This window comes from Hyaena hyaena, unplaced genomic scaffold (assembly GCF_003009895.1).
Source record: "Hyaena hyaena isolate Hyena2069 unplaced genomic scaffold, ASM300989v1 scaffold_62, whole genome shotgun sequence".
NCBI lineage: Eukaryota > Metazoa > Chordata > Mammalia > Carnivora > Hyaenidae > Hyaena > Hyaena hyaena.
The window spans coordinates 2,961,297-2,973,709 of NW_024080694.1; the positions used below are offsets into that span (position 1 = coordinate 2,961,297).

The 12,413-nt window shown below is 38.5% G+C and overlaps 1 protein-coding gene across 3 annotated transcripts in view; it reads right to left on the minus strand.

The window, feature by feature from the left end:
* Window positions 1-12,413, minus strand: part of FAM91A1 (family with sequence similarity 91 member A1) — an 85,367-nt gene that overhangs the window by 32,176 nt on the left and 40,778 nt on the right. For all 3 annotated transcript variants that reach the window (XM_039231974.1, XM_039231975.1, XM_039231973.1), the window contains exons 2-8: window positions 9,005-9,089; window positions 7,361-7,512; window positions 5,686-5,743; window positions 4,916-4,983; window positions 2,452-2,565; window positions 831-921; window positions 418-480 (exon numbers count right to left, since the gene is read on the minus strand). In XM_039231974.1, the coding sequence (XP_039087905.1) occupies window positions 418-480; window positions 831-921; window positions 2,452-2,565; window positions 4,916-4,983; window positions 5,686-5,743; window positions 7,361-7,444 (478 nt within the window). In that variant the 5' untranslated portion in view covers window positions 7,445-7,512; window positions 9,005-9,089. The remainder of the gene's footprint in view (window positions 1-417; window positions 481-830; window positions 922-2,451; window positions 2,566-4,915; window positions 4,984-5,685; window positions 5,744-7,360; window positions 7,513-9,004; window positions 9,090-12,413) is intronic.

Here is a 12,413-nt window from a genome sequence, read left to right on the forward strand (position 1 = left end):
GGATGGAGGGCAGAGTCGATAAAGACAAAAAAGATGACTTCAACATGAAAAAATAAGCAGATATGTGAAATGAAAACATTAGCTATGATAGGATTGAACATCCATAAAAACAGTTATGCACTAAACAATGACTAAAAGGCCATAAATTTATAAAAACATTTAATTTGATTTAGGATGTGAGAAATTTAGTTCAGACTTCCCATTATTTTAACATAGTGTGTAACAATAACACAAGATAAAAATAAGGAGTTTAAGTAAAACCACAATGTGTTACAACATAACAAAAGAGAAATGTCTTTCTTTGAAAAATTCTAACATCACAGATCCTAGACTATGTGTCTAATTAGGGTGATGTATACAATGCCCAGCACCTGGTAACCATTCACAAAACCCTGACAAGTGTCAGCACATACCTACCTGCTATACAACTGTCGTCAGATATTGGTACATCCAGATAAATAAATCCTTTGTTGTATAAGCCTACAGAAACAAAAGTACCTGTTTTAGATGGAATACTAAACAACAGTAAATTTAAAAAGAAAACAAAACAAAACTGATTCCTGATTTTCTGTAAAGATTCTTACAACAGAATACCAGGTAAAGGAGTAAAGAAAAGTAAACTGAAGAGGAAAAGAATTAATTAAGGTTTTCAAATCTGTTTCCTTCATATACTCAGAACTACAAATTTTTAAAAAAAATTTTACTTATGATTCATTTGTATAAATTTCTAGTGTATATGAATAAAAGATTGATAAACATTGCTATTAATTGTTGATGGTTCAAAATAAGTTTTTAATGTTGACAAAAGACCATTTCTACTAACCACTTACTATGTACTACATTGTAATCTAGTGATCCAGACAGCTGAGGGCCTGCATCGATGATTTTATCAATAGCACATTTCTCAGGCAAAGTGCATATCTAAGAAAAACAAAATATTTTCAATTAAGTTGAATCCAAATTAATTTATAAGTCTCCTGAAATCTCTTCATTTTTAAGTCAATGATTATTATGATTATGACTATTATATATAATTATATTATACATTATGTATTATATATGATTATAAATATTACATGTCACATTAGCTAAATGTGCTACATGTTTTTTCTTTTATTGCTCTGAAATTCAAAGGAAAAACCTATGCATATAACCGTCAATTAAGGTACCAGAATATGCTACCAACAGAACTGAGGACAAATTGTAGGTACCAATATTAGCTGATAAGTAATAAGTGTTACCTAATAAATACCAAAATTTAATCATCTTCTTTGAATGGGAATCAGATCCATTTGCTGATTCTGAATCTCTCCGATCAGAAGTTTATTCAAACTCCACATGGATATTATCAGCACAGGAAGTACATCACTATCTTATGACACAGTGTGACAGCTCTGTTCTTACACTGAAGCAAAATTTCTAAGCCTTCTGCTCACTGGATTTAATCTGTTCTCTGAAGTAAAATAAAATGTAAACTGAAAAAAAGTCCACATGCTTACTTCCATTCCTTCAACCACTCAAAGACATGACCTAGTCTCTAGGCCCTCTGGTCCACTGGCCCCCTCCTTTTCCTCTAGATTAGCATCTCTTCTACCATGCATAAGGCTTATCTCAAATGAGGTCTGACCACTGGGAATATCACTTACCTTGATCTTGACACCACCCCCCATCAAAGCACCTATCTCCTCGGTACAGCATTTTAGCAGAGTGAATAAGAACACAACTTCCAGGGGCGCCTGGGTGGCTCGGTAGGTTAAGTGTCCGACTTTGGCTCAGGTCATGATCTCATGGTTCGTGGGTTCGAGCCCCACGTTGGGCTTTGTGCTGACAGCTAGCTCAGAGCCTGGAGCCTGCTTCAGATTCTGTGTCTCCCTCTCTCTGACCCTCCCCTGCTCACACTGCCTCTTTTTCTCTCTCAGAAATAAATAAAACATTAAAAAAATAAATAAAGGAGCACAATTTCTATAGCAAACTGCCTGAGTTAAAATCCTGGACCTTTGCTACCACTGTGACTTGAACCATTCCTTTATTTCTCTATGCTCACTTTCCTCATATGTGAACTGGAGTACAAACAATACAACACTCTGGGGCTGTTACAAGAATCAAAAGAGACAATATGAAAGTGCTTGGAGGAGAGCCTGGCATATCCGGCACACGGCAAGTGCTCAAGAAGAGTCAGCCGGTGTCATGGCTGGTAGCTGCAGCATCGCATCACCTCAGATCTAATTTAAGTCCCCAGATTACTGTGTGTGGACCAAGTCTTCCTCATTATTAAAGAGTATCTTTGAAAGCCACCAATATGCTAGCCTACTGTTGTCATTTAAAATTTTGAACTTAAGTTTAATTTTCTTTAGGAAAACCAAAGTGTTACTTTTTAGAAAAATTACAGAATAATGAAGAATTATAATTTAAAAAACAAAAATTACATGTTTAATTTCTAAAGGGATCTACCTTTATGTCATCTTCTGTGATATACCCAGCCTGCACCACCCACCACGCCTCGATGGCAATCTCCACCGGCTTCACTGGCAGAAGATCACGAGCTGTTTTCCTTCTGAAAAACTTCTGCAACGGGACAAACGTTTAAGAATTTGCAATTAGCACAAAAAACCATAAAATACCTCGGAATAAACCTAACCAAGGATACAAGAGATCTGTATGATGAAAACTATAGAAAACTTATGAAGGAAATTGAAGAAGACACAAAGAAATGGAAAAACATTCCATGCTCATGGATAGGAAGAATAAATATAGTTAAGATGTCATTACTACCTAAAGCACTCTACACATTCAATGCAATTCCAATCAAAATTGCACCAGCATACTTCTCAAAACTAGAACAAACTATCCAAAAATTTGTATGGAACCACAAAAGACCCCGAATAGCCAAAGTAATACTGAAAAATAAAACCAAAACGGGAGGTATCGCCATCCCAGACCTCAGCCTCTACTACAAAGCTGTCATCCTCAAGACAGTATGGTATTGGCACAAAAACAGACACATAGACCAATGGAACAGAATTGAGAACTCAGAAGTGGACCCAAAAGTATACAGCCAACTGATCTTTGACAAAGCAGGAAAGAATATCCAATGGAAAAAAGACAGCCTTTTTAACAGATGGTGTTGGGAGAACTGGACAGCAACATGCAGAAGAATGAAACTAGATCATTTTCTCACACCATGCACAAAAATAAACTCAAAATGGATAAAGGACCTGAACGTGAGACAGGAAACGATCAACACCCTAGAGGAGAAAGCAGGAAACAACCTCCTTGACCTCCACTGCAGCAACTTCTTACTTGACACATCCCCAAAAGCAAGGGAATCAAGAGCAAAAATAAACTGTTGGGACCTCATCAAGATTAAAAGCTTCTGCACAGCCAAGGAAACAACCCAGAAAATTAATAGGCAACCAACGGAATGGGAAAAGATAGTTGCAAATAACATATCAGATAAAGGGTTAATATCCAGAATCTATAAGGAACTCACCAAACTACACGCCCGAAAAACAAACAACCCAGTGAAGACATGGGCAGAAGACATGAACAGACACTTCTCCAAAGAGGACATCCAGATGGCCAACAGACACATGAAACGATGCTCAGCATCCCTCCTCATCAGGGAAATACAAATCAAAACCACACTGAGATACCACCTCACGCCAGTCAGAGTGGCTAAAATGAGCAAATCAGAGAACTCTAGATGCTGGCGAGGATGTGTAGAAACGGGCACCCTCCTACACTGTTGGTGGGAATGTAAACTGGTACAGCCCCTCTGGAAAACAGTGTGGAGATTCCTCAGGAAACTAACAATAGAACTCCCTTATGACCCAGCAATAGCACTGCTAGGAATTTACCCAAGGGATACAGAAATGCTGAGGCATAGGAGCACATGTACCCCAATGTTCATAGCAGCACTCTCCACAATAGCTAAAACATGGAAGGAGCCTAAGTGTCCATCAACAGATGAATGGATCAAGAAGATGTGGTTTATCTATACCATGGAATACTACATGGCAATGAGAAACAATGAAATCTGGCCATGTGTAGCAACATGGATGGACCTTGAGGGGGTTATGCTGAGCGAAATAAGTCAGGCAGAGAAGGACAAATATCATATGTTTGCACGTATAGGAGGATTAGGAGGAACTTGACGGAGGAACAAGGGGGAGAAGAAGGGCGGAAATGGTGGGGGAAAGGGAGAGAGGCAAACCATGAGAGACTCTTGAATGCTGACAAAAACTGAGGACTGATGGGTGGGGGGGGAGGGGGGGATGGGCATGGAGGAGGGCACTTTGGGGATGAGCACTGAGTGTTATGTAGAAACTAATTTGACAATAAACTATTTGTAAAAAAAAAAAAAAAAAAAAAAAAAGAATTTGCAATTAGCCTGAAATCACTACTTTCTTTTTTATTGATCACAGCATAAGCTTGTTTCTAACAGTCTAATAAATATCTTTTTAAGTTCCCATGTTTTAAAATCTGAAGTACTCTAGATATACTGAATAGAAACAGTCATTCTTAAATTATTTCAAAGTAAATTACTTCAAAACACTAACCATTAAGTCTAGATCTAAATTCAGAAACTCCAAGGGAATCTAGGAGGAGAAAGCAAATTCGGAAAATGTGCACTCATTTCAACCATTAAGCGAACCCTGGGAGTGGAATGAGCAAGTAAAAAGGCCAGCAGAGCAAAATTAATTTTTAAGAATACATGTTTTATTCCTTAAACAGTTTAATTCAGTAATCACATAAGCATAACCTAGAGAATACTGAGTTCTTTTGGTATTATTTCTGTATTATACATATTTTACTTGATCAGAAATTCAACTTATTATTTCTACCACTTAAAACAATTAATCGGACTGTGTGATAAGGAGGGAGAAACGAGAAAGGAAGGGAAACAAGAACTTACTTTTGATGACCGACACTGATTCATCAGATCAATGTACTGGTTTCTTCCTATGCCAAGGAGCCTCAGGCCTGAAAGGAAGAGCCTTTCCTTTAAAAACATTTAATACATCTTAAAACATCAGGACACTCAGGTCTTTTAGGAAAAAACCCTTGGCTTTTGTTCACCTTTTGATTACTGATTGACATTCAATATCAAATTAAAAGGAATTCTCAAACGAAATATAAAAGAAGACCAAACTGGGAAAGATGAACGCAAGCTGATGCTTCTGACAATGCCACATGGGCCAAATTTTACAAAGCAGAAGCCCTCCCAGTTTCAGGAAGTCAGAACATATTTCTCAGCAAAAGTTTCTTCTTACACAACAGAACTGTGTGTGTCACATGTCAGACATATACTTCCTTAAAATAAGCACAATAAAGCAAATTATATTAGTAACAACCACGTGTCATGCTGCAAAACTATCCTGCACAAATTTTCTTCCCTCATTTGGCACACACACTGCCCAAGCATCAGAAAGAATTTCACTTTCTAGAAATATATAGACTATTCTTATTTTTCTCCTTCTACCACTCCAAGATAGTTCTCTCTTAGACATTTACACTACATCTTACACTTGACTGGTCCACCTGATAAAACTCCTATCAACAGTGTTGCTTTCTGTTCCCATGTTTCAGGTGTTTTAGTTAAAAACACACATGATGATACGAACTAGAGCATGCACGGAGAAAGATGGACTCTAATCATTATCTTCAGCATAATTAAATACTTACAGTCAGCAGCAGTAAAATTGGGCAACGAATCGTAACTTTTCTCGCTGTTCATAATGTCCTTTTAAAAAGAAAACAATTAAAAATTCTAAATGCAAAATATCCTTAGATAAAAATTGTGTCTAAATATGTTTTACTATAGCCAAACAGAGCAATTAATTCCTGCATGAAGCACTGAGATTAGCGTTTGCAACCTAAAGCACACATGCGGCATTGTGGTACTTACTGTGTGGTCCCAACCTACTAACTGAAGGTCGCACTTTCAGGTCTGGATTTCTCACAGCACTCTCTATGAATCCCAAACATCTGCCCCGTAATCTCTGCCCTGGGGAGGCTGTGCCAGGATACCTCTTTCAGAGCTCTGGGTTCCAGCCTCTCCACACCTGATCCTAGACGTGTACCCTGGAAGAGGGGGCATGATGGTTCCCAGCTCCACCAACACGCCTCTGAGACATGCACTACCAACAAACGTTTTAGCCACATAGTCATCTTTGCTCCTACGAGACCCAACCAGCAGCAGAGTTAAACTCAGCATCCAGCTTCTTTCAACCCCCTATCTGTTCCTCAGTAACAGACCAACTGTTTACTGTGGGGATAGGGCTCATTTTCAGCCCAGCAGCTATAGTCAATGGTGTAAGAACAGAAACCAGAGAGCAGCAAGCACGTGGATGTAACTGAAAGCTGGTAAATGGGGAAAAACCTCCCCATTGTCTCTCCTAAACCCTGTGGTCAATACCAGCAAAATAATCAAAGAGACAGCCACAATGATTAGCTGCCGCCTTCACTGTGCTGCCTTGGTTCTAGTGAAAAGGGACTGACAGAGCCTGGGCTGCCAGGCCTCAAGCTTCACTAACATTTCCTCTCAAATGGGGACGCGGGAGACACAGGACCGCATGAGTGCCCATGAAAAAGGGGCTCAGGGAGAAAAGCAAAGGGAGCTCTTGCAAAGGAAGCCACATCGGAAAGGACCTCACTATTACCTGCAGGTTCCCAACTCCTTCAGTTCTAGGCTTCTCTCTGCTCTGGAAGCTTCAAATGGGCCCACAACAGCAGCACTCAAATAAAATTAAGTAGCAAATGGATACCAGATAAACACTGCCAATCTTCACAACGTCCAGCTCGCTTAAAAACAGTATGTAACTGGTATTTAAAATTACTCAACACAGGCCTAAAAACTGCTTTTGGAAAAAGGCTAACGTCTAAAAGTTAATAATAATGGAAAGAAATTAGAGCCTGAGACTGCAAATATATCTGGTTCTGACACGCGTATTGTATCATTAATTCTTTCTGTAGTCAGTGAAGAGTTAAACACATGGTTTTTCTGAGCCCAGTGGTCAGTTCCCTCCTTTTCATTCCCACATTGTCAACCTTCATCATGTTAAAAGCAGTCTGTTTTCTAGAGACTCTGCTAACATAAATGACTACGGCTACAGAGGTACAAAGGGTCAACAAATGCCATCAAGAGCAGAGAAGAAACACAGATACTCTTCCACCATGAACGAACTTGCAGCAGCTGCTGAGAGGAGTGTGGTGGACGCAGTTAATTTGTAACCAACACCCCCCTCTCCCTAGAAACAAGAAAGGTGGCCCAGTGTGGCTGAGATTCGCAGAGCCTGGTCACTGTTGGCAGAGGCTCTGACAAGTAGTCTGTAATGGCCCATGTACACTGTCAACTCACCTCCATGATCCCAGTATAATAAGAAAAGGGTGTTATCCTCAGGCCCTTCACCATAATATCAGACAGATGGTAAGGGTACAGCATGAGATGATCGCGGCTATACTTGAGGAGCTCCTCATAGTATTTGCGCTCATCTTTCTTGACATGTTTAACTGGGGAAAGAGAGAAATTATCCAGCTTTTGTCAGGTGTCTTACAGTCACACATGATTACAAATGCAGTAAGAACTACTTCATAAACCAACCTTAATAAAAAAATAAAAAGCACAGTAGTTGGGAGAGAGCAAATGAAACAATCTAAGTCGGAACAAAGAAACAATTAGGCCACAAGAAGCCCACGTCGGAGGATAAAAGCAAAATCTGTAACACGACAAAGAAGCAGATGACTAACTGTTACCAAAGCAGAAAGCACACAAAGTAATCATGGACTGTCCCCTCCAAAAGATACAAAAAGCACTTAGAATTCATCAAATCCCTTACTCAGTGACTTTACGAGAACCAAACTGACTGGTAATTTTCAGTGAAGTCTATTTCAAAAAGTTATTTTTGGATACTTTGTTTATAAAATGTAAAACACTCCTCCCACTTTCATGAAATGCACTGAAATAAAAAGACTCTCTCTGAAATACTATGTTTAATATGAGAGCAACGCATGGAAGGGAAGATCAACAGGGAAATAGACCAGGCTAATCAAAGTCATCTGACAAATAAAAAGCAGTTAAAAAGAAAGTTAAAGAAAAGAAACAAACAAAAACATGGAACCAACTATGCTTAAAATTTGTTTCAGTGATTACAGAGTTTTCATTAAACTTATATTTGGAAAAATTATGAAAAAACCCAGAAAACTCAAAATCAAAATCTATTAGGAATGAATGTACTTCTCTTCTGGCTTATATTCTCACCTAAAGTGAAAAACACTACATCTGAACCGCGATTAATGCCGTAAAGGTAAAATGAATCTATAAATGATACTCTAAAAAATAATTTTAATTAGAATTAGAAAGAAAAATCTACTTGCTAATACAAATTGTTGCTAGGTGGGATGGGTCAGTACAGAGCTTCTTAATTTTTTTTTAATGTTTATTTATTTAGAGGGGGTGTTGGGGAGCAGCAGAGAGAGAGGGAGACACAGAATCTGAAGCAGGCTCCAGGCTCTTAGCTGTCAGCAGAATCCAATGAGGGGCTCAGACCTGCAAACCGCAAGATCATGACCTGAGCTGAAGTTGGACATTCAACCAACAGAGCCACCCAGGGGCCCCTGGGTGCTTCGTTAAGAAGCTTCGTTAAGAAGCTTCGTTAAGTCTGTACATGGAGCACTTTCAGTACTAAGAAATATGTACTGAAAAGATAGGATAGGGGCGCCTGGGTGGCTTCGTTGGTTGAGCACCCAACTTTGGCTCAGGTCATGAGCTCCCAGTTCATGAATTTGAGCCCCACATATGGCTCTCTGTCAGGGTGGAGCCCACTTCGGATCCTCTGTCCCCCCCATCTCTGTACCTCCCCGACTCGTGTGTGCGCGCGCGCTCTCTCTCTCTTTCAGAAATAAGTAAATATTCATTTTTTAATTTTAAAAAGATAGGATAGATTAAAGAAAATGGTAAATCAGCAATAGTCGTTTCCACCTCAATGTAAAAACATCTACTTACCTAAGTTATTTCTGTATCGTAATTGATTGCGGATACTGTACAGAACCACCTGCTTTTCATATTCTCTCTGTGAATTTCCAAGACTCTAGGAAAAAAAATTCAAATAGTTTTAAAAACACCTTCTGAAATAAACAGCAGTACTTTTCCTTCATACAATTTCGAAACCATGCCCTCTAATTTTATCCTAATACCTCTAATTTCCAGAACTCAATACAGAATATTTTCTTAAAGGTTATTATACTAATTTTCACACTACGACATTAGAGTAAAAATTCAATGTGTTTATTTTTAGCTTGCCTTCCTAAAGGACTTACTGAAATTACCTAAAGTGTCTAATATCAAATAAAAGAGCAGTCTGAGAGCATAATTTCATTAACAAAAAACTAAGTTCTACTTACAAAGCTTTCTTTCCTGACTATTCCTAATCTGTGTGTTGAATGGACAGATGGACAGATGGCTTCATGCACCTACATTTTTTTAAAATGTAAGAGTGGCAACAAAAAGACCCCGTCTGCTAATTGTCTACAGCTGATGGCTGTAATTATCAAAAATTAACATTTCTGGAGAATGTACATTTCAAATGTACCTTAAATAATAACGTCTTAAAAACATCATCTCCTTATGGCCTCATTAAAAAATATTTAGGGGCGCCTGGGTGGCTCAGTCAGCTGAGCGTCCAACTCGATTTCAGCTCGGGTCATGAACCTGAGGTGGGAGACTGAGCATGGTGCTGGGCTGTGCTGACAGTGAGGAGTGGAGCCTGTTTGGGATTCTCTCTCTCTGCCCCTACCCACCCCAAGTCCCATGCACGTGTATGTGTGTGTGTCTCTCTCTCAAAATAAAGAAATATTTTTAAAAATTCAGACATTTTTAGAATTTTGATGCCCTTTTTTAATGAGCAAAAAACTTTCTCGCTGTGCCTTAGTGTTTTAAGCTCAAAGATGGGTTCTCACGAAAGCCAAGAATAAGTGTGTCTGATTACAGTCAATGTTACGTTCAATGTGTGACCATAAACTTAATTTAATATATGACTGCTATCCCCCTTCTAATTACTGGGTATGATCTCCCCAACATGCTGTAAAATAAAATTAGACATCACAGGAGACTAATGGCAGAAAGATCAGAGGATTCAATTATTATACTTCCTACTCACAAGGTTTGAAAGCCGAGGTAAATGTCTATACACATGCTTTCACCAAAGACAATCTTACAAGGCAGATGAAATTCACATTTAAATAAACCAGCACCTAACTGGACCCACTGGTGGGATGTATTTTAAGAAAAAAGTGATGTGAGAAAACTAAAATCTTTCTTCCTTCATCAATTAGTTTATCACAGGCTAAACTGTGACTCCTATTACTGCCTAAATGTATGTGCTTAAATTCTTTTATTCTTGTAACCACATTACAAGTGGTTAGAAAGAAAGTTTATTATAGAGAAACTGCTCCACATATCCGTACAGCACCAAAGCCAGAGTCAGTAATGAAGATGTTGAGGGGGGATAAAATACTGTGCCTGCTGTAAAACTTGCAAAGGCTCTCCTCCACCTCGCTTCCAGGTAAGTCTCCTTCTCAAGGAACACACAGCACAGAATTTCGCTAGAATCTCAGCAACTTGGATATGAGGTTTTGCTCTTGTGTTTTAAAATAAATCCCTTAATTTATCATGGCTTACAACCATTTTCTCCCTTTCTAACTTCATTCCTGGTAACTCCAGAGCAGAAAGTGTAATCACGCCACTCAAAATGGAAGGGTCTATTATTTCTGAGCTAGTTAAAGAATACGGTGTTTAAACAACTAAGCCTCTGTGCCAGGCATTCAAAGAAAGTAATGACTGGTCCTGATCAATCAACACATATGTGTACCCACAAATATCTAAAAACTACATTAGAAGTTGATTTTACTCTTCACTACCCATATACATAAAATATAATTGCTTTGTTCACAAAGATTCTTTGGCTTCTCTCCCACTCCGACCCCAAATTTCCCAATGTTCGCACAGGAGGCAAACTAAAAAAGAAAGGCCATTTTACTCTGAGACATGCTGACCCTGCAGAAATAATGACCAGATCTGACAAATGAAGTTGAGCTGCATATAACAGAACTATAACAGATGAAAGAGTGACATAGGTACTGGCTATAACATACCCATTGTGCATCAGATTATGCTAAAAGCATAAAGAATTTTCTTCTACAGACTTTTCTCCTATAAACACCAATCACACTACCCGCCCCCATACACCAAATCTTTAATTGACCTTTCTTACATGATACAGAGCCTCATCACAAGACTTCCCTTAAAACAACTATAAATTGTTTTTGAATCATGAATAAAAATACTGATGAACCACAGAACTATCCTGAAACAATGGCCTCATCTGTAACTTTTTAATGTGCTTTTTAAAGCTCTGCATAGCCATATCACATAAAAATGTTTCATCCCATCCATATAAAAACTACTGGCTTTACACACATTTTTTAAAAATCTGCAATCACCTTCCGGCTTGACATACATTTTTTAAAAAAATCTGAAGTCACCTTCCACCAGCTTTCAGAAGTGGGAATTGAGTCATCTCCAAATTAAACTCATCAAGGCTTACTGGAAACACTATCAAAGTACTTAGTATTTTAATGGCAAAAAACAAATTCTTTCCATACAAGGACTATTTCCCACTTTGAATGTGACTGAGCTTTAGCTCCTGGGGAAAAAAAAAAAATCTCAGACTGATACCATAGCTCATTCACTCCAAAAATATTTACTAAAAGCCAACCACGTGATAGGCGCTCAAAATGCAAAAGCAAAACAAGTAATGTAAGCAGCAAATGCCACATAGTAGGGTCCTTGCTGTGGGAAAGAACACAGTGCTGTTTCTCCAGATGTAGTAAGTCGGGGAAGCCTTCCTGGAGAAGTTCTGACATTCGAGAAAGACAGGGAGGGCAGGATTGAGTTGGCATTTAGAAATCTCGCTCCAGTGTAGTGTGAAGAATGAATGGGAAAGAGTCCTTTCTGCAGACAAGAGGCCAAATAGAAAGGTGATGTAGTAGTAAATCAAAAGCAGAGGCTGACCCCAGCCAACAGTGCGAAGGCTAGATGAAGTCCAAGGAAGCAATTTGTACAGATGGGCTTTCCAACACCTTCTACAAACGGAAGCTCATCCTAAACTAAAATAGCTATTAAGTGATCTTACCAAAACTAATTTTAACTTAATGTCATATTTGTACCTAATTATAACTCTGACCTGTGATTATTTTTAATAGTCATGACTAAGTATTAGATTTGCTTTTGCCAATACAAATTTAGATCAATGATTCATGCTGAACATAATCGAATCATCCATCATTCTTCCATTATGCTACATTTACTTTTGTGAAAGGAAGAGTAGAGAAAAGATGGAAACAAAGAAAAAGCT